The sequence below is a fragment of the Tyto alba genome, unplaced genomic scaffold (assembly GCF_018691265.1).
Source record: "Tyto alba isolate M040663 unplaced genomic scaffold, T.alba_DEE_v4.0 Super-Scaffold_40, whole genome shotgun sequence".
Taxonomy (NCBI): Eukaryota; Metazoa; Chordata; class Aves; order Strigiformes; family Tytonidae; genus Tyto; species Tyto alba.
Genome location: NW_024881316.1, coordinates 42,599,939 through 42,623,375, shown reverse-complemented (window position 1 = coordinate 42,623,375; position 23,437 = coordinate 42,599,939). Strand labels below are relative to the sequence as shown.

Below are 23,437 nucleotides of genomic sequence, written 5' to 3'. Positions count from 1 at the left end.
CATAAACTACAAAGGCACTGCAGACGCAGGGCAGAGGGGAGGCAACTTGGAAATAAGAAAAACCCAAAAAAACAACTTAACCTCAACATGAAAGGAAGAGAGCAGGAGATGGTGGTGGTGGCAGCAGTGAGAGGAGGGCAAGAAAACCCACCACTTAAAAAACTAAATTCATAACATCACCGCAGCAGGGTGCAGAGGGAAATATTTAAACCAGTAATTTTGAAAACGTAACCCAGACCATCTGGTGAGTGACACCTTCTGTTTACACCAGGCAAACAGGTTCTTGCCGCAGGGCTCCCATTCGTCAGCCCCTGGGAATAATCCTCGAGGTTGCATTAGGTTCAGAGCTCAGAGCTGCACACAGCTGACTGCTGTCATCAAACTAAGCAAGCAGGGAACCACTCTGTTAAACAGTTTGTTTTTTCAAGGTCAGTGAGAGCCAAAAAGGGGTCCATCCCTATAAATCGATATTGTCTAAATGTTTTGGGCAATAAGAATATTGGTCAATGTTAAAAGGCATCGCTGGAGGGGGTGGTCAGAGAGAGAAGTGGGTCCCGAGCACAGGATTTCCCTGCTGATCTACATCACCTGCTCACACTGGGCAGGACAAGTTTGGAGAAAGGCCCTGGAGGGGCCGGGGCTGAGCTGGTGGCGGCAGCACAGGCAGCAGGGCTTGGCCTGGCATGGAGTGCCCCCCCATCCTTAATGCCCTTATCCTCATCCAGCAGCTCCTTGAGCTCAGGAAATGCTATTTCTCCCATGTTCCAGGTGAGGGACAGAGATGCAGCTGCTCCAGCTAACATCCAGTGAGGCATTTAATATCTTATTGCACTTTTAGATGCTTGAATTCCTACTAAAATCAAGAAGATACGGCCTTTCATGATGTGAGATGTCATCAATAATGTGTGGCCGAGTGTTTCCCTGAGTCCCAGTCTGGTCCACAAGCAACGGGACTGCCCTCCTAAACCAGCCAAAACTGTGACTGGGGATCAACAGAAGTTGGCCCTGCCAGGACAGGCAAGCAACTCTGGCCTCCAAAGGAGGGGAAAGGGGAAAAACAACCTGTCCTTTCTGGGGTATGTGGGGAAAATTGGCCTCCAAATGGAGAGGTTTGGGCTTCAGGCCACCACAATTCACTACCCACAAAAGCCGACTTGCAAGAGCTGCACTAAAGGCAAGTGGCAAGTTTTTAAATATCACTAGGGATGCCTTCTGTTCCCAAGGACAATCATCAGCCTCCAAACATTGCTTCTAGCTTCTATCTGGAGACAGTACTGGGCAAAGTAATACACTCAGTTTCTTTAGTCAAGAGCAGACTGCGTATCTCAGATGGTTGAGGAGAGGCTAACTCTGATAAATATATAATACCCAAGGGGTTATCTAAGCAGCCAATAAAGATACAGAATCTTTTTTTCAGGTACTGAAGTTATAGTCATTCACTATGTGGCATCAAAACAAATACAGATTTTCTGATGGATTTTTTTTTCCCACTGTTATTAAAACACAACCCCTTCTTAAAGCAGCATCCCACACAAGTCTAATCCTTCCCAATTTATCTCTGGCCGAGTCTGCAGCCAACAACTTGAGGCCCTAGCTTTGTACCATGCATATCACAAATGAGATTTTGATTCTAAATGATCAGATATGGGGATCAGATTTTGAAATGACATACATTTTGTGCATAGCCTACATTCCCTTTCTCTTTTTTTATCTGAACTGCCCATCCCATTTCCTACGCACCCTCACGTTTAAAATTGTATGGGGATGGTTTCTATTTTAAAAGAGGCATTCATGGGAATGGAACAGAGTGAAGCTGCTGAGATTTTTTTACCTGAGCTCTGATTGCAGCGTCCTTCTTAATCCACTTTATCACTGTTTCATACACCAGCTCCTCTGCTTTGGTGTTCAGGCTGTCATTGGACATGTAGGAAATGAAGTCATCTTTTGAAATATTAAGGATCTCTTCTTGGTTTGCCACCTCTGGGAAAATTTGCAGGGCATATGCTTTGGCCATGTTGTATAGCTCAGTGCACTGCATGGCTTCAGCCATGGCTAATATTCCTAAGCAGTTGCTAGCAGTCAGCTGTTTTTCTAAAAGGAGCAAAGAAAAAAAAAAAAAAAGCACAAGTGAGAATTATGAAAAGCAAGATTCACATTTTTACCATGATCATGAAAAAAATACGTGCCACAGACAAACCTCCAACCCTAATTAATTTCAGAAGCAGCACTCTGGGTTACTTTAGGATTGGGTTTAAAGCACAAAAATCAGTCTGTCTAACAACTGAGCTTGGGATGGGGAGAGAAATACACTTTCGAAGTTTGCTTTTCGTGTAAGTCTTCACAAGGCACTGGGGAAACCTACTGACATAATAGTATCTGGGGCTTCCCACGGGACGGGAACCCAGCCAAGAGACTGCTGCTATTTCTCCCGCCTACAATGTTGCTTTAAGAAACAGTAAAGATGTAAACGCCAGTGCAGACACTTAAGAATAAATGCAAACAGCACTAAGGACATTTCTGAGGATGCTGCAGTCGCTTTATGATAATTTTTGCCCTGTTCAGCTACTAAGCTACTTCAAATAAAAAAAAATCCTCCCCCCCTTTTCTTTTTCAAAGGAACTTTGTTGCTGCTGAATGTGATGACATCCCTTATGCAAAACACAGATTATACTAACGCCTTCTGTTAAATGTTGTGTAGTGGGTTTCAAAGGAAATCATGCACAGAGGAGACAGCATTATCTCCTACCCAGCAAACAGAAGTAACGGCACAGTGTGTAGCTTTGCGTTGAAAGTGCACTACACCATACATTTGACTGTACTGTTTTCCTTTTCAGCTATTCTAAAGAAAAACCCACCAATTTCAAACCTTTATAGGAGGAACTCTTAGATTCTTCTCAGCTTTTGTTAACCAAGCCACTACTAATAGGCAGAATATATTCTTTTAAGATATAGGACCAACAAAAAAAAAAAAAAAAAAAAAAAGAGAAACAGACTGCAATAGATCACAAAAGCATCGGTGCCAGTGGCAGGCTTCTCACAGGAGAAGCATATTGCATTTGGGCAGTATCATATCCTAGTGCACCATTTCAGAGCATCGGACAGGAATGTGTGATAACCTCACATCTCTTCAAACAAAACTCCCATCAGATTGCTTCTGCTGGAAATGTTCAGGGATTTTTCCCTGCACCCAACTTCTGCTTTCATCAGATTTAAAATCTGCACACTATCTATACATGTTTTTTATTAAAATGGGATTATGACTTCTTTTTTTTTTTTTTTTTTTTTTAACATATCACGAGTATAGGAGTTTTGTGAGTTTGTTTCTGCCCTCCCCCTGCCCACCTCCCTTTTTATTTTCTTTTACAGATCCAGCAATCTTGAAACTAGGCTATCTCATTTTGCATCAGTTGATTGTACTGACTCCAAGGAGCCCATTTCCTCAAGCAGACTGGAACAGTGACACTGTTTGCTGTCAGTAGATTTTGTCACTCAAAGACTGCCCAAGACAGGCTGAAAATTGATAGCTATAAAGCACAAAGCTCCCAAAATTTCTTCTTTTCCAAAAAAAAAGAACCAAAACCCTCTTCCACGTTCCTTGGTTCTGTGTGTTGGCACAGTTTCATAAATACGTACAGCCGTGGGTAAAATAATCATCTAACAGAGCCCAAAACTCTCATCATCACTTGGCAAACTCTCAAGTCGAAGACAAATCTGACACCGTTCCACTTTATCCTCACAAGGTTTATAATAAAGGTAATAATCTACTTTGACTCATTAAGCAGCCGTTTACTAGCACACAATGGAAAAGTCTTGCAAGAATGAGTCTTTGTCTTCAAGGGACTGGGTCAGCCTCTATCAGGAGAGATTCCCATGCCATCCCCAGATGAACCTGTGGTGTGGGGCAGAAAAAGCACTTGTCACGACTGGTTTCTTCTGTTCTCAACAGGTTTTTCTACCTCTAACAATGCTGGGTGCCTGAAGCAGCCTGGTACACCGGTGTCCAAGCAGTTCCACTTTTCCCTTTTGAGCTTCACTCCTTTGTCTTCCATGAGAAACCACTCAGTGGCAGACACGAGTGATGTTACTCCTCTCTGATTCAGCAAGTATTGTAAGGCCCTTTAGAGAGGGGTCCCAGGGAGATGCAGACTGGGGTACGATCAGGAGGCTGGTGAAACACTTCTTTGCACTTCATCACTTTTGATATGATGAGCACCACAGCAAGGTGGGCACGGTGATGTCTTAAGATGAGGGCTGGCATGTGAACTAGAAGGATTCACTTGTGGGTGAGCAAGACAGGGGCTGAGGCAACAGCTATAGGAGGTATGGAAAATATCTACCATGTGAACAGAAAAAAGGCACCCTTTATTTTTCACCTCTGACTCAAAATACGGGGTTAAGATTGATCTCTCCAGCTGTCTATGGTGCAACTGAGCAACCACATTAGTATCCCTGAACACTCATAAACAAATAATTCCAAGAAGTAATCTTGTAATATTTTGGGTTAATCTGGTAATATTTTGGATAATAACTTCAGGATGACCAGAACTGTACCTTACCAATGCCTGTTATTCTGCACTAAAGGGAGCCTACATGACTACTTAGATACAGACCTCTGCTATATAACATAGCTCATCCCAAGCGACTGCAATCTGGGGGCACTTCAGGATGTTGACATGACAAAGACAGGTAAGGGCCAGTTCTGCTCCATCTGCTCCTGAGCTGTTTTCCTTTGGATGCTGACATGTTTACAATAATTGGTGCTTTTTGCCACAGCAACACTGGGCTTGTAACAACACATTTTTGTGGAGTTTCACCTTGAGTCTATTCAGAACGTGACTGCTGACTACTAAGCTATTCCCAGCACTCAAGGACAGTTCATAACAGACTTTTGACTGGACTTTAAGGATATCAGATGTAATCTAGTAGGTTCTCACTGATTTGAGACAGTGCTGGATAGCATATTTGTTTCTATATATGTCACAATAATGCAGATCAGCAGCTGGTATTCTCCACTTGTGTTAGATGTGATTTTGGAATGGGATCCTGTGCAGAGTCATCACGAGCTAATCAGCCAGGCAGACTGCTAAGACCACACTTCTGGGAGTGGGATGACTTGAGATAAAGTCAGAGCTAGACGGTATGTAGGAAGGATTATTCAGCGAGATTGCAGTAAGTATGATAGAAGCTCAGTGGTTGATGCAAGCCCCCTCTGTGTGCATTAAGTATGGTATTTTCACCCAGAGATGCTTTTCAGATGATAACTTGGATATCACTAAAATTAGCATAAAATGTGCATTTTCTCACAGTACTCTGTGTCCGTTCTGATGGGCATCATATTCTGCATATTCCTACTACTGTCAAAAGCATGTGAAGATGGGAGATAGGTGGAAGACTTCCAGATCCATTCATCATCCAGAAGATTTCACTTCCCCTGTGAGAGTGCTTCTCACTTCTTTTAGCTCCAGATATGGTCGATGCTTCAGTTTCTCCAGTGCTGGTCAGTGTGGTTCTCCAGCTGGCTCCAAATGCTCCACCTTGGATGAACAAATGATTACCCATAATATTTTCTCTTGAACTCATAAGGACCATAAAGGCCTCTTTTTTCCTCAGGTACATATGACAATTCATGCAGGTCTCATCACTGGTCTGTTCAGTTTTTCTCATAGCTCCTTCTCATACTCTTTGCAAACTTTGTCTTTGTGCCCTTTGTCCAGGAGACTAAGAAAATTCAGAGCTCCTGCTGTTTCCTATTCTGCTCCATGAATCTAATAGGTTCCAGCAACTTCTTTAGACTTAAGGAAGAATACTTTTATTTTATCAGCAGCAGGCTGAAGTACAAGTTCAGAATTTGTTCACTCCTATGACGGGCATCCCTGCATCATGGACCCAAACCATGATACTGATGAATCACCTGAAATCTGATTTGAGCCATGACTGATGGTAGTGTAAACTAAATATGAAAAAGAAAAAAAAAAAGAAAAGAAAAGAAAAAAAATCCCTCAAGTCTTCAGCCATATGGATAGAGGAAATACCTATGATGTCCTGATCAGTTTGCAAACACTTGCCCAGTTATCATATGGCACCTGCACGAACTTGTCAGCATCATTGCATCAGTCGGCATAAAACTGTTGCCATTTCTCATGGTCTAGACAAAAGCAGATGAGACAGCATGTGGGGGAGAGAGAGAATGTGGCTATAATTAGCCCAGTGAAGCTGGTTAAGAAATCTCCCATTGAAATGAAACAATTTTCCTGACACATTTTGCAGCACGTTTCACCAGAAAGTGCAAGTAGATTTGGGGTGCTGTTGCCCAATGCTGCTGGGAGGCCCTGGGTAGAGACACAAGTGCTGCCTGGACATCAACCAGTTAGGACCCTGCTGGAGCTTCACAGCTAAAAAAAGGATGACCTGAATTTCCTCTGAGATGGTGCTGTGCTGAACAGACCTATTAATTTGGGGATTTTGCTTCTTTGGGCCTCTTTGGACATCCTCCACTTCTCTCACTATTTAGACATGGCCACTAATGGGAAAGAATCACTGTTTATACTGGTGAATCCTTGAAAAGCCCTGGAAAAAACCCTTGATTTTTACCATATTTTTACTTTGTGAGGAGCAGAGGTGGCTCGGATGAAAAGAAAAAAACACAGCCACAGAGAAGACAAAATACCTTTCCCTAAACTTTTTAGATGGCAAATGCTCTACTATCTCAGTATAACAATCCAGTCACAGCTATAAATAAAAATAAGCAATTACACTCCATGAATTCTCCAAATGAGAATACAAAATTCCAGCAACTCCCCATATATCACTGAACTTATAACCAACTCTACTATTTCATACCATAACATGGTTCACTGAATTCAAATATTAACTATCGGAAAAGAGAAATCTCACATTGATTTAGTGAAATAAATGTATTTTGGTTTTGTGGCTGAATCTTTGGAGATAGTGCAAGTTAAACATATCTCCTGCTCCTGGAAAGGCCCTAAGATCTAATTACTTTAAAAAGTGATGAAGGTAAGATGGGGGGAATGCAATTCCAGAGCCAGAGCCCTCACCCAAGTTGCACAACCAACAGAGTGGGATTGCAAAGCACAGATTTCATTTCACCATTACCCACCCATTTGAGAACAGGTTTTTAAACAAGTGAACATATAAAAAGCTGGAAAGAAGAGAAGAATACAGTATCACAGATTTTTTACTGATGCCTGCATTGTACCAGCCTAGTCATACCACTCATCTTGCCAGCAGGTCAGCTTAGCAGTGAAAATTAACACAGCAGTAAACTGGACTCATTTGAGTGTATTTTTCTTTTTTTTTTTTTAATGAGTGCAACATTTTCTAAATGCTCATCCTCCACACTCAGTAATTCTAGATGTCAATTTTAAATGAAAACTGCCCAAGAAGAACCTATAGTTCATGTGGCTTGAAGTTATAAGCAGGGTCCAGAGTGAATGATATCTCCCATACCAAGTTGAAGGAACCTAAATAGAAATCAAATGTCCAAAAAAGATACTTGGACTTGGACAGGGGAAGTATATAAGATCAAGCTCTCACTTTTTGTATTAATAAGTTTGTGTTGATAATTTGTAAATTATTACTGTCTCCTTAACTGATATTATAGGCATGTTGGTGAAGGAGCGGCATGTGATACAGGCAGGAATTTGAACCAACATATGTTTCATTTGAGCTCCAGTTCTGGCTCCTCTTCTGCCATGTCAGAAATGGGGCTGGATTGTTCCAGTTCAGACCAGTACAGCTTAGCTAACTGACCTGATCACCTTGGACTGTTTTGAAATAGTCTATATTGGAAAATATACAGAAAATTCAAGGAGCAGGATGACATAGAAGAACGGGCTTCTCATGTGCCCACGAGAGGACGGAGAGGCACCGGTGATGCTGATGATCTGAACACCCTCGCTGGGGCAAACGCTCCCCATGCACACAGGGCACACCAGTTACCAAGTGAGAGCACACTAACCTTTTATTCCCATCTATGGGATGGGAATAAAATTAATGACAACACATAACCATCAGACCATAAGGCTGCATGAAAGAACAAACCCTGTGAACATTCAACTTGGAGTAGTTCAACCAGATCTTGTATATAAGAATATTGGACATGTGAAAGATTTTCTCATGGATGCAAGAAAATTGCAGAGCCTGACTCTTCTGTGGGAGTCCACCTCCAACTCTTTCAATGCATGACCAAGCTGGCCTGGTGTAGCACCCAATATCTGCTGTCACAGTTACAAGCAACCTATGCGTTACAGCCTGCTGTCTGTGCAGTGATCTGGGAAACAAAATGTCATGACGATGGTATGAACAAAGATTCAAGAAAAAAGTCAATCCAAAATGTGAAAGCAGTTGCTACTCAACCAACAGGCTACACTTCTCTAGATCATTTTCCACTGGCCACTGTGTCAACATTTTAAAATCATGTCTCAACACAAATAAATACTGTTTTTTTATTTTATTATTTTTAATATTGGGTTTCCTAATTATCTTTTAAGAGTTGCTAGAAGGAAGGCTTACAAACCTTAAAATGAGATCTTAAAACGTCACTAGATGGAGTGATTCTTACCTAGAAACGAAACGCAGACTTTACAGAAAGTATGAAATTGGAACTTGCTGGCAGCTTCCAGTAGGGTTTTTGCATTGGCTGAATCTATGATCAAAGAACCTGTATAAACAAACTCCAGGAGTAATTCCAGGACATCCGCAGTGAGGTTGGACATGGCCAATTCCAGCTTCTCCCCACTTCTGCTACTGTCTCGTGGTGACCTGGCAACAGCAGACAATTAAATTACGGACATTACACCATCCCCATTTTGTTGGCATTTATTGATTAGTGAGGGCTAGAAAATCGCTTTGCACCTCATTATATTTGTCCATTATTTTTGTTTATGGAACTGAAGAATATGAATTTTAAAATAACTGAACTTAAAAACTTTAACTGGATCTGAAAGAGAAGAATCTTAAAGCGAGTCTTACGAAAAATCTGTTTATTGCTACTCTGCATTTTCATGCAAAAACAGTTGCAAAAGAAAAGGAAAGGAAAGAAAGAAAAAGAAAAATGAATGAGCCAACATTAATGAAAATGAGGAACGGGATTAGCTTTCAAAGGGAAACAATACATTTTAGCATCTTGGTTAATGTCTCATCTTCTGTGCATAATATAACTGTTAAGGAAAAAACACTCTCCAATTTCAAGAGAAAAGGTCATCTACTTTTTCAGGAATCCAGCACTGGAATTATTTTAAATGTCATGTGCATTTAAGGATACATTTAAAGACCTTTTCATAAAAAACAACAATAATAAACATTAATTTATCTTTAGCTTGATCTTCTCAGCATGTTATATTCAAGTATATATGATAGATTTGATATGCATATACAATTGGTCATATGAAAAAAATTTGCTTATTCTAAAAATCTATTGTTCCCTTTTAGGCACTAAAAAAAGGAAGCCCTTCATGGCAATTGCTTTGAAAACTGAATACAAGACAAGATAGACAGACAAAATGGTTAGAGCAAAGAAGGGAGAGGGGGGAAAACAACAACCAGCTCTGCCACAGGAAGCCAGCAGCCATCCTCTAGGAGTTTCATGACTGTGGCCTATGGTTTTTCCTGCATGAAGTGCTGAACAATTTGGGGATCAAAGTATCTCCTGCATTTGAAGTGTGGATTAGTGCTTGTGAAATTATTGGACAAAAAGAAAATTATACTGAATTAAAGTAAGGGCCCAGTTCTTAATGCATGGTTGGCTGATGTGTCTGCAACACTAAAGACAGGTTACACCTGAAAGACAAAAATGATGATAAATGTGGTAACATCAAGGAGGGGAGGGGAAATCTGTTGGAGTAAGAAAATAAACTCTTTTAATAGTTAGGACCATCCAGCACCTTCTCAAAGAAACATGAACTTCTCCTAGTCACTGGACAGTCAACGTCTGCTCGTTCCAATTCTGCTAGAGTACTTGCAAAAGCCATTGCACAATTGACACAAAACCGGCATACGATGCTGCGTGACTTGTACGGACTGGCCAAAGCATCACTACTGACAGGCAACGCCAATTTAAGCATGAGCAAGAGCACTATCAACCTCTTGGATTCACAAAGCTGTCTAGAAAGGTGATGGTTAAACCTCTACTACCATCATGGAGGAAAAATAAGCAACATACAAGGTTCAGTTTTCTTCCCTCATGACACCCCACCCCACGCACCCCAATAGCCCCTGAAATCATTTGGGGAAATGATTAAAAACTGCCGTGGATGCTTTGTCACCAGTCTTCCATTGACTAGCCCAGTTCAAGTCAAGGCCTCAGCTTTAATTCATATGAATCTTTGCAGGATCAAAGCTTTAAAGAAGTTAATTTTTTCTGCTGAAAATATTAGATGGTATCCATTACCACAATGGAGGAGCAGCAAGCAGTCCTTAATTTCATGTGTTTCTCTAAGGTAGTGAACAACAGTTACTCCCATTCACAATAGGAAACTGAGGCACAAGGAGACAAAATCACTTGCCTATGATCATAAAGTTAAGGGCCAAGCAAGGAACTAAACCCCGTTTTTAAAATTCTAAATAGTGGACTATCCCTTTGCATGGGAATACAGGTGGGTTAGGTCCTATCCCAAAAGCAGATGGGTAAGAATACACACTGATCATGATCCCTGTGGTACCTGTACATGCACAGATGTGTACGCTACCCTGAATCCTTATGCTTTATCACGCCACAGTATTCTTTCTGAACTCTTGCATATGAATTCAATTTTGCACTCAAGGCAGAAAACCTCAGGTGTCAAAACAGAAGAGTTGCCATTTCCTAGATCCTCAAGAGGATGTCACAAAATGTTATTTGTTTTTCTTTCTCACACTCACATAGCAATAACATGCCCCATATCTGATTTATCTCCAGTTGTGCACACATCCGGTGCTGCACCCTGGGCTATCAAAATGCCTCCTGGTACCAATGTAATTCCTGCTGAATTGTTTCCAGAAGCGGTTTGTACCTGACAGTGAGTTCATATTCATGCCGGCTGGTTAATAAGGACATTGCCTAAAATTTAAGTGAGATTTAGAGATACCCAGCAATTGACAGAATCAGGGTCTTTGCACCATGGCAAGCCCCACCATAAGAAATTATTTATTTAATGCCACTAATTGCACTGTGCTGGCGATAGCTGCAGGAATGACTGTGCGTGAGCCGTCAGGAATCGCATGCTCTCTCCCAGAGCAGAGACAAGGAGGTACAAAGGAAAGGATGACGTGACACCAATGTCAGTATAGACACATACTAATGTTAGCAACAACTGCAGGCTGCTATTTTTCAGAATAATTAAGTAATAATCTCTTTTACTTTGTAATACACCAAGCAATAAACTGCTGCTGCAATTGATTAAATGCCAAAGAAAAGCTAAGGTGTTTAATCAATCACTAGAGCCACTTACAGCAAGTATAATACAAAGCTACAGAGATTATTGATATTACACAATGAACTAGAAATGGGAAAGAAAATTATCCCTATTCCTTCCTCTGTGATGCCTTGAATGTGTTATGCTGTTACGCTGTTTTCCATGCTGGGGATCTGGGTTGGTACTGGCTGGAGAATGGACAGGGAATTGGTTGAAGCAGGTCCGAATGGATCGAAAATGAGTGTCTGAAGGAAGAGAAGAAAATAATGTGGGGAAACAGTGACTGAAGTAATAAATTCCATAGATTTCTTCTTGAAATTATTTCAGTGAATCACGTTGTGGCATCCCCCTCCAAGCCTGACTAAAGCTGTGTTCCTTGTTTTCACATGTATTAGAATATCAATATGCTCTGTGCAGTTATACTTCATCTATTTGGGATGGAGCCTTCTCTCAGCTACTCTAGAAGAACTGCAATTGAAGCGGCTAAAGCTGTTCTACAAGAACAGAATTTAGTTCTGTAAATGCATATGCAGTGGACTGGGGAAAATCTGTACAAATGTATACAGCTGTGCCCCAAATAGCTCATCCCGTATCACATCAGGAGGAGTTTTTTTTGTCAGTGGCATCGATAGATGCAAACATTTAGAAAAGTCTGCTCTCAGAAAAGCACTGACTTCTTGCCTTAAGAGCTGGGAAAGACACGGCTCTACCTGGTACATACACTCCTACTCCCCCACTCCTGTCACAAACATGGGGTATTTTGGGGATGAAGAGCCTGCCTGCTTTGTGTTTCAGTCTCCCTTGAAGTCAGGCAATGTATACTTATCGTCCGTGGACATCATTAAATGTGGTACATTCTGCTATTTGCCCTGTGAACTCTAAAGTTTAAACAGAATGATGTCATTTTATTGGCCTTGTAATCATTGCTCATATTATAAAGGTCACACATTTCACATTGTGGCAGAAAATCAATAGTTCTCCCAACAGCCTCTGGGGGAAAAAGTTTTGCTTCTGAAGAATAATATATAATAAACAATTTTAGTCCTTACTTTATCATGGCTGTAATCTTGGAGAATAGCTACAGTAAAAATCTGGCAAAGGCTGATATATAAACTCATTAAAATTGGGAAGTGATTTAGAACAGGACTTTTAAAAAGATTTATCTTGAGCTAAACAGCAAAGAGGTTTGTTTAGGTCTACATTTAAACAAGCTCCAAGAGCTCTTTAACAGCTTAATTTTATGGTAGCTGTTGGGGAATTCTTTCAGATTTACAAATCATGTATTTCTCCAGCAAGGTGATAGACCTGAGCAATGTGCAAGCAGAACTGAGCCCACAGATAAGCAGGAAGCACAGATACACTCTGAATGGGTAGGGGGGGTTACTGAAAAATATTTTGTATTGTCTGGAATAATTAGGTCTAACAACATAATGCCAAGGACTTTGAACATACTCTGACTGCTTATCCTTCAACTTAATTACTTAAACTAGAGAAGACAAAGGCACAGGGAACCTTTTAAAGCAAAAGATGGCTTGACTACACTCTCAAATAACAAATCAAAATTGGTGTCGCTTTCTGTTAACAAATATATAGAAAAGATCTAAAACGTTTAAATACTGATAGCAGGAAAAATAACCCTGAAACCTCATCTGGAAGATTTAGGAGTGGAACTGACAAAAGAAAAAGTAGAGAACTTTACATTTTTGGTATTCATTTGTCCTTGAAAATGATTTCCATACATGTAATACATAGAGACAAGAATCAGCACAAGTGTTTTCATGCTTAATAGCGATGCAACTGAGTTTTCTGCATCTTGAGTTATAAATATATCTACGTATTTTCCCTGCATTATTCGTATCAACACATTCATGATGTGTGATTCAGTTCAAAACATTTAATAGTGAGATGCCTTGATTTGCAAAGCTGCATTTAGAGTCTGACTAAAGTAGCTGTGTAAGTGAAACGCCGCTAGCGTGTCAATTTGTCAATTTATGGACAGCGCTACCGCCTCTAATTCAGGCTTCCCTCATGGTTTGGATATGCTGCCTTTAACCGCCTTGCAACATTATTTTGACTGACTAATGGTTTGGCTACAGCCTCACTCAATTTTAGATCAAATACGAAAAGCTACCTATACCCGGTACAGATGCCAGCCAACTCTCTGTTTACAAGCTATAGTCACAAAGTCAAAACAAATTCTGGATGTTCAAAATGGAGCCATCTGCACGGAATAAACATGAAAAATGTGAGACATTTTCTGTAAATGTACATTACTGCCTAGGAACAGTTGGTTCAGCTTCCTCCCAGGCTGCCTGGCTGGGAACAGGAGGACTGACAGAGTTTGTGACACCTATTTACATTCAAAGCCATATGACTCACTGTGCCGTAGACTCAAAGGTATGACGTATATTTAAGCTTTAGGCAAAAGGGCACTGAAATAAATGATTACCTTTTAAAATAAAGACACATTCAGAATTATCATTTGTGATCTTTCCCCAGACACATGGGACTTGGTGTGTCTTTTTCTTTGTGCCTCTCCAAGGTCCATCGCTCTTGCTTGTGAACAGACAGCCTACCACCATTATCTGCTTCTCCCAACAGGAGACAATAGCAAAGAGATAGCTCCATAACATAGCCTCAGTTTTGCTCATATTACACTCAGAATTTATTCTTAAGAAATAGGAAAACACACTGATTCTGGTAGTGTAATAAAAAGAAATTGCTACCTTTGACTATCTATTGCTCAGGATCTCATACAACTCAGGAATCTGAATATCCTCCACTAAAAGAACGTTTGAGCTAACAGGAGGCTACAGGACTCCTGGTAGGCAGGCAGGAGCTCAGCTCCACCCTGGACTGAGGCATCTGAGGCCCATATTTTGGGGTTGGTCCCTCCCTGTATGGATCAAAGCAATGGCCTGTCCCACCAGCCAGCTGCCTGTTGGCCTTTTCACCTCACGCCCTCCCAGGATCTGTCCCATCAGCTCGACATACTGATCTTGCTGGCTCGCTTTCACAATTAGGAACATAAATGTTTACTGCAGATTAATTGTCTTCCTGTTCCACTAGAGCAAAATATTTGCTACCAAGTTAGACAGGACCAAAAAAAAAAAAAAAATTAAATTGCTTTTTTCCCTGGACAGTATTTTGGTCTCCAGAAAACAGGATATCCAATATTTTTATGTAAGATGAAGCACTTAAATGAAGAGAAACTACTTATTTTTATCTCTGTCAAATTATTTTGATTATCAAAGAAAGGACTCCAGACTGTGATAGGCAGCTTCTTACGAGGCTTAAGAGTCTGTTAGCTATGTGCTCACTAACTCCTGTGCAAGTCTATACAATTTAGACTGAACATCTTGTTTACTGTGGATTATAGCTTTTAAAACATTGAAACTCCAGGAAAAGAAACGAGTGCAATGTTGCTGCATCTTAACTGTCCACTATTTGACTTTTCATCACCTTCAGAGTTATTAATTGTTCAAAACACACATGTCTGTTTATCTTGGGAGAAGCAACAAAGGAACTTTGTTATATTATAGCCAACCTTCATCTATGAACAGAACAGACACGGCACTCTACATGGAAAGTTGTATTTTGTACCAAAGAGCTCAATTTATCATAATTACCTGCTTATGAGATATAAAAGCATAGATGCCTAAACATACCAACATACATTTCCATGACACACACACCAAGATGCATGTGCATAGTGAGGTAACAGGTTATTTATTGAGTTATTCAAGTTTATGCAGCTGCAAGGTAATCAATCATGTAAATGATGACAGGAAGGGACATTTATAGAGCAACATCATTGCAATATGTATGTCATAAGGCACTGAATGTTCTATTAAATAGGATTTTTAAAAAAATAAATTACACCCTAGCCTCACTTCTCCTTTGGAATTATTTTATCAGCTCAAAATGTATTAACTTGCAAATCTCTGCCTTCGTTATACTATCTTGGAGATAAATATTATCTTTGAGCCTCAGCCACTACCTATCTGTCTCATGAGTGAAGAAAACATATACTGCAATGGTGCTATTGTATGATTACAATAAAGAACTAGTAAAATCACAAGATTAAATAAATTACATTGTTTAAACACAGGCTTGCAAATTTGTCATGAAAATTTACCTGATCAACAAATCCATTTGCTCACTTTTTTACCAGGATGTTGATACAGATAATGTTCCTTGTTCCAGGCAAACAAAATTTGGCAAGACTAGTGTAACTTATTAGGGTCAAACGTTGCCAGTTTGCACCTGCTCTATCAGAAGAAAATCAGGAAAAATTAATGTCTGTGAGCTCGGGCATGCACTAGCAGCTCCTGCTAAATCACCATCACAGAAATGATCATTACAAACCGAGATGAGCAATGAGATTAAGAGAAAATGCTTTTGTTCACGGACAACATGGCCAGAATAAAATAAAACAAACAAAAGAGCCATGTCTCCTATATACCCTTAATGCTATTCACCAATGGAACACAATCTAATTGCTCGGTCAAGACTGTTTCTAAAGGCGTGGGATCAGTGGCAGCCTGTAACGCTATAGTGCCAGAGATCACAGTTGGAGGCACAAATCTGCCTCCCTGCTGAGATTTAAGAAAGAAGATGACGAGTTTGAAGATGCTGGCTTAAACGACTAGCAAGTGAATGAAGAAGTGAATAGCAAGTGCCCTTGGAAGAACAGCATTTCATGACCTAGACTTTTGCTAGGGGCTGAGAATAAACTGAATCTTGCAAGGTTCTAGTGGAGAAGTAAAAAAACTGGGCCAACTTACTAACAGCATGGGATTTAACTTGTTTGCAAGTGTCTCTGGCAGCCTAATTCAGCAAATACGTGGTAAAATAGCCCAGGGTGAGAGCTACTATTTGTTAAAGGTAAATAAAAGATGCAAGCAGGTTTCAATGGATTATATGGGAAAGAAGATTAAAAATAAAATGACAGAATAAAAAAAAATATTCTTATCAAACTTAAAGCTCACCCCCTTAACCAACTCCTATCTGATTTGTTTTAATGATATTTATTATGCCATCAAAAACCAGCTTAGCAGAGAGCTGGCATTATGCAGCTAATAAATGTTTCTTAGGAATGTGGTGAAATTTATACAAGTAATTATCTAGGTAAGTCTATCCAAGGCTCCTTCTCATCACTGCAATGTCTAGAGGGAAAATAATAATAAAATAATGATAACCACAATTATTATTTATTACTACTACTATGATTATGGTAGTGGCCAAAGATCCCAATCAGCATTTCAGTAATGGGAACTAACTTTGTCAGGCACTGGTTCTTTCTTACGCAGCTACAGGGTGTTGTTAGTTCTTTTCTATGGTATATGTGGAGCCAACCCGTTCTCTGGACATCAGTGAAAAGTAATATATTGCATCATGTATAGCCATAGTATATCCAGGAAAGAGCAGGTAGCTCTTCTCACCCCATCAATCCCTGCCCACACCACCCTGCAGAACTGCTCAGAGTATTTCAGTCACCGAATCTTAGCACTATGTAAGCAAAAAGAGGGGATTGTGATCTGATACGACCATGAGCTGGTCATATTAATTCAAATTCATTATCCCAATCTAGCAGTGGCTAATCCTTGATGATTTAAATGAAAGAAAGTGAACTGCTGATCCCTGGAGCTACCTGAGAGCACACTGGAGTCAGAGATTTGATTACCCTCATTTTAGGGGAAGCTTGGCTTTTGGAAGTGGCCCAAAAATGACAGCTTTCAAGAACACAGCTCCAGTTTCTATGCTGTGCAAGTTTTTTTTGTTGTCTTTGATCCATTTAGCTTGAACGGTACCTCGTTAGTTAACTATTCCCTTTCACCCCTAAATTTCAACACAGACAAGCCTAGACGGGGCTGTGAGATGTAAGTAAATATAGGTAGGTCACCCGCACCGGCATCTTATGAGTGGTTGTATGACAGCTGCATGGCTTGCAGATAGGTCTAGCCAGAGCAAGAGAGGTGATTAGTCTGTCATTCCTTGGATAAGATTTGCAGGATTTGTAGTTGTGTCTAGAAATTATGTGAGCGGGAAGCCCAAACTACAGTAAATAGAGATGCTGTCAATGGAGGGAGAGGAGCACCAGGTTAAGTGATTCTGCTTGGTGCCTCTGCAAGCTGCAGCCATTACGAGGCAGAAGCTTAATTTCTGTGCTGCACCTTGAAACTTGCCACGGTTTCTCTTCAGAGAAGAGCACATTAATCTGACCCTCCTTTCAGAGCAGCATCCAGCCCAAGCCACTCACCCTCCTAATCCACAGCTACGCTCGCCAGGCTGGAAATAGCCGGGCTGCGACGCCTGCTGTGGGTTTTGTGACAGTTCCTCAGTGTGGCAGCCCAGCAACACCACTGCATATTTGTAAGCTGCGATTCATTTATGTAGAACACCATACATTTTTGCGTGATGAAAACATGTTTTCCAAGGCCTGGCAGCTGCAAAATTTGAAACCCAGCAGGCAGCTCCAACAGGCGGGTGGGAGTGCGGCTGCTCGGCCAGGCAGAGCGAGCGCAGTGCGCTCACAGAAAGGGGCCACTGAAAGCAGAAAGCTGTCTCCCTTGCCAAGATTTTACGCCCAACACACAACAATTATCAGTCCCTTGTTTAAGGGAAAAATGTCATCCATAGCATAATTTACACTTGCACCCTGGCAGTAAAGGGTGAAGAATATTTTATACTCCCACGAGCCTCCCATTCTCATAGATTCCTTTAAGTGATTTAACAGAAACCACTGGTGCTGTATGTCTAGGCACAATATACCTCTCCTGGCACCTGAAACAAACATTATATTTTTAAATTCCTATTTCTCTGTTTTCAAAGAAATGTTATAATTTGTCTACACATTCATTCTGATCTACAATGGAGCTGAAGCATGCAGATGTAGAAATTCTGCCTGCTCCTCTCCTGGAGTTAAAAGCAAGGTTCTTAATAAGCAAGAAAACACGAAGGGGTCACTAAGAGTAGATTTTTCTTTCATCTGCTATTTCTCATTTTGGGCTTTTTACAACGTAAACACAAACCAGACAGTCTGTTTTCCAGACACCTAAATGCTTTTGCAGTTTTGTCAGACTGTTTCAGATGGATAGTGGCAGGTTTCTCTGTCTTGCATCCAAATGCTGCCTTTCGACACAATGGTGTAAAATGCAGAATGACATCTCTGTCTTCAGTGTAGGTGTAAAGCAAAAGAAATTTGGTGCTCTCACCCTAAATGCTTTACTTCTCCTGCCCTCCTGCCCTGCCTTGAAGCCCTCAGAGAGTATATACAACTCTATTTTAGGGGGAAAAAAAAAAAATCTGAACACTTGCGAAAATAGGCAAGGTATTGAGGAAAAGCAATTTGGCCATGAAGTCACAGGCTTTGCTCCTTAGGAAAAGAAGGATGAACATAGCGTTGCCAGATTATACTGTATCAAAAATGTTTGCTTCTTGTGACCGATTCTCTTTGTGTATGTGACTTACTGCTCTGTGATAGTGGAATCATGCTGCCAGGATGACTTCAAGATTAGAAAGCATCATTAAAATCAAATCTTGAAAAGATAAAGCTTGAAGGACAGGATTTGTGTATCTTTAGTAACTGACTACAGAGAAATAAAACTAAAGTCTGCTTATTAAAGCCAGAATTTTGGCCAAGAAGAGAATTTTATGTCAAGTGCTTCCTATTATTAATGTCATATTTGGTAGAGTTTCCAGCACTTTGGGTTGGGTTGAGAAGAAGAAATCAGCAAATTAAAATGTTCCGGTGAAACTCTGTTACGGAAATATCAGACATTCCATTTATCCAGCAGCTATTTTAGTCTATCCCAAATACAGCTGGAAAAAAATGATGCCTCTTTATGGGATTTTCCATTCCTTCCTTCCTTTCAGAACACACACATCTTCCACCATTTCTTCTAGAGCAGATACAAAGACACAGAGCTCATTTCTCCCCTCCCTCAAATGAAGAATGATTTAAATAAGAAAATCTGTGCTCTGTGAGATGGGTTTTATGATGGTTCCTGATCTATTTCCTTCTTTCTGTGTACATATATAAGCATAAGTATGTGACATTCAGATAGACGTTAGTTTCCAGAAGGAATCATTCATGTACTTTTAGCCATCTATGATTGTGACTGGCCTTTCTGTCTGAGCAATGAAAAATGAGCACTTCCAGAAAGCAATTCATGGCATTTATCATAAGGTGGGACGTATTGCCCTATGGACATTCCTGTCTTCCCTCATGGCTGCAGAGGAAGCCTAGATAACCAGATTAGGCTGGACCCCTGGAGGAAGCAATGTAACACCCATTGGAAGTTTATAGTCTAAGCAAATCACCATGACTCTTTCTTTAACAGTATAGAGGGATAGCCTCCTCCTTCATCTCTTAGACACCTATTTTATGGTGACAGGACTTGCCTCCTGGAGAGGCCTGTCTCCCTCTCTGCAGACTATAGCAGCAGTCTAGAATGTGAGGTTAGACTAAACCTGCCTTAGATGCCAACCTTAGGCCTAAATGTTGGTTGACTAACAATGAGAGACGAGAATGTCTCATTGCTCCAGAGGGATCTCCTACCTGCCTGCACACAGGTACTTGAATTAGGAGAAAAGTCTTCTTCTGGAAGCCTTGAAGGTGTTTCTATTCATTGCCTGTACCATAAACTATGCCCTTGCTTTGAGAAGGCTGTTTACCTAGAATATAGGTGTAAATTAGAGACCAAAGTCAGGCAGCTTGGAAGCAACTGTGGTTGGCAGTACACTCAAAATACCTAAGATGGCATTTAGGGGACAGAGCCCTATTCTAGCTGCTATTTATAATCCATTTTCTCCTGAAGTCCTATACTGCAGTAATCTTGTATGGGTCACACTCTGAAGAAGCTGACAAACCACATGATTTCCCTAAGTGCAGATAAAGTATATCAACTCTATATGCTCTGTGCCTGAAGGAGCAAGCAGTAAGGCCGAGTACTCAACCCCATACCTGTCATAAAGTAGGCTCAAATATTCACACAGAAAAGAATATACTTCAAAGAGAATTTTATGAAGAGAACTTAAGGAAATCCAGCACTCACCAAATATGATTAATATCATATAAAATTGTTCCTGAGGTTGCTAGCTATAGCCCCACATCCCTTGAGGTTATTGCAATATGTTCTACTGCAGGACCAGCCTTGGTATGAAGATGTATCCATCTTCACACATCCTCATTCCTACCCTTCTCAATTTCTTCCCTTTGTGGGCACAGTGAAGTGGAACAGGCATCAGGAACATTTCTCACCTCCTGTTCCTAACACACTTAATCCCTTTCAGATAATTTTGCACTGAACAGGACTAAAAATGTTTTTTTATGTTAAGCTGCTGTTCAGAGTGAGATGAAGGTTGAGTTCTGGCTTAGGCTCGAGTGCTGCACAGCCCCTGATAGGGACCAGTTAACCCTCTTCCAAGAGCACAGTGCTTGTTATGGTGCTGAGTTTAGGCTCAGGACTGGACAAATCTAACCTCAAAAGGGCCATGCTCATGTATTTAGAAGGTAAATCACATGGAACAAGAACTTTTCTGAATGAGGACCAGAATGCTCAGCACATTGCAGGATTAACCATTTTCTGAGAAACTAAGGGAACTTCATATTGAGCTCTTGTTATCAAATTTGTTTCATAAACAATAACTTCAGAATTGTTTTGGTCAGTCAACCTGCACTGCAATAGAAAAAACATATGTTTTTCCCTGCTATGACTAATTCTCATCAAATAGCCTTCCTCAAGATGGGCAATAAGTCTCATTCTGTTATGCTTTTTGTCTTTATTTTTTTTTGAAGAGGGTATAATTGATATTATTTGTTTTTGAACATATCCCTTTCATTCTTTGGAGACACTACTTGCTATTCTACCATCAAACAAATACTCCAACACACAGTGGAATCAATGGCAGAACATGAGGCTAACAATAACTAGCCTGTGGCAAAGAACAGCTGAAGTAAATACTCTAAAAGATATTCTTTTTCTGCATGTTTATATGGATGCACATAGCACCTTCATGACTAGATCATCTTCTCACTGACATTTCCGGTGAACCACAGGTGCCTTCAGTTGGAATGGCATTAGAATTTAATCCTAACATGCACTGGTTGTAATGGCCTTTATATTATATTTAATATAAAGATTTATCTCTTATTCTTTAAGAAAAACTGCCATTTCTTATTTTGATTTCTATAATAACACAAAGAGAGCAATATAAATCACATAAAGCTTTAACTACTATCTCAGATGAGCTTGTAACAAATAACAGGACAGGATTCTAGACATATTTATAAATGTACTGACTTGGTCACTTATGATTCTGTATTAAGGGCATGGTCCTACAAAATACTAAGTGCCTCTTGCAATTTGAGCCCTTGGCTTTCATTGACTTCATGGAGCTTCTAAAAGGACTAGGCTTTGTACTGCAAGTATCCTCTAAAAAGCAAGTCTTTAGAAATTCCACCCCATAACCCTGAGTTTATTCTCTTGCAAAGACACATTTGCTCAGTTTACAGGTGAATATTTATTTTTCTCACCTGACAGTTTTGCAAACTCAACTAGACATCAAGCTGGATTTTTCCTTATTCAAGCATCATCATCAGTAATAAAGGTATTTTTGCCTTGGATACACCTGTGCAACTCCATCAGACTTCATCAAGGTTACATGTGTGCAACTGAGGTTATAGATGGAAGACAACTGGGATGAAGAGACCTGACTGTGGACATAAATTGACCTCTGGAATATTTATTGCTGATGATGATGTGAAAGAAGGCAAAAAGTGGTGAGGTTGACAAATGGGCTAAACCTTGCACTATTTTCACTATTTTTTTTTTCTTGTAATGCATATGAGCCTTATGTGAGCAGCTGAAAGACTATAAATGCTGAAATCTAGGGCTTTGCTTTCATAGTCTCTTTTCAGAGCATTTAAAAAGATTTAGGTTCTTTTTTTTTTGTTTTGTTTTTGTTTTTTTAAAATAAGTTTATATCAGAGCAGTGTTCAACATAAAGTATATCTTCGTTTGATAACTAAATAATAAAGGAGCAAGATTCCTCAGTGTTCTAGAAATAGATGCTGCCTGGTGACTTCTGCAGACAAGCAGATGTCTTCACAGCAAAATCCAAATGACAGTCTTTGGCCAGTCAGTTACTGAATTTCTGTAAGTTGATTCTAAGATTCTTCTTTCCCTGTAAACTCTACTCCTTATCACCCTAAAAAACATATACTATAGCCTTAACGATTAAATGATAATGAGCAGACAGAAGAGAAAGGACAGGAGAGATCTGGCATAGGTACAGCTAGCAATCATTAGATTTACAGAGGGGAAAAGACATGCTTCCTAGGCCAACATATTTTTTATGAATTTTTTATGAATTGATAAGGCAGTCAGCACAGTTATATCATAGAAATATAATATATATCCATAATTATAAAATCAGCTTTGTGCAAAAGGACATAATACACTGAAAGGAGATACCAGCCAATATGCCATCCTGAAATAAAATGCAGTCACTATTGTGTTAGTTGGCAAAATTTAAATACAGGATTTGAAGCAAGCAAAATGTTCTTTAATCCCATTTTTTAGCACAGTCCAGGCTCAGTCTGCTCAGGAAAATACTGCAAGGCAAAATCAGCAGCTGCATTAATTTGCTGATGATTGAGAGAAAAATGAAAGTTATCCTCATGTTTTTTTTTTCTCCCTACTTGCTACTCTAACTTACTAATAATATGAGAGTACCAATTTATTCCTATGCGAGTATATGAAGCATACAAATTGAAAAATCAATGTAATGGAAAAAAAAGATTATCATGCACTGTTTAGAATCAATCAGCTAGAAACAGAGGGGGGAAAATGCGAAGGTGGAGACATAATGTTTAGAAAATGTACATATTGTACCTACCCTAAGCTAGAGTGTTGGTAGGAAAAAACTGCCCTTAGTCTAACATGAAGACTGAGTTATATTTTGACCAGAAAATCATCTTATTTCCAGTCTTTTCTAGAGAAAATCATCAGTTGTCT

The 23,437-nt window shown here is 40.0% G+C and overlaps 1 protein-coding gene across 5 annotated transcripts in view; it reads right to left on the bottom strand.

The window, feature by feature from the left end:
* KLHL29 (kelch like family member 29) overlaps positions 1-23,437 on the bottom strand; it is a 405,860-nt gene that overhangs the window by 51,379 nt on the left and 331,044 nt on the right. For all 5 annotated transcript variants that reach the window (XM_042803184.1, XM_033004989.2, XM_042803185.1 and 2 more), the window contains 2 exons: positions 8,585-8,784; positions 1,832-2,091 (listed from right to left, as the gene is read on the bottom strand). In XM_042803184.1, the coding sequence (XP_042659118.1) occupies positions 1,832-2,091; positions 8,585-8,784 (460 nt within the window). The remainder of the gene's footprint in view (positions 1-1,831; positions 2,092-8,584; positions 8,785-23,437) is intronic.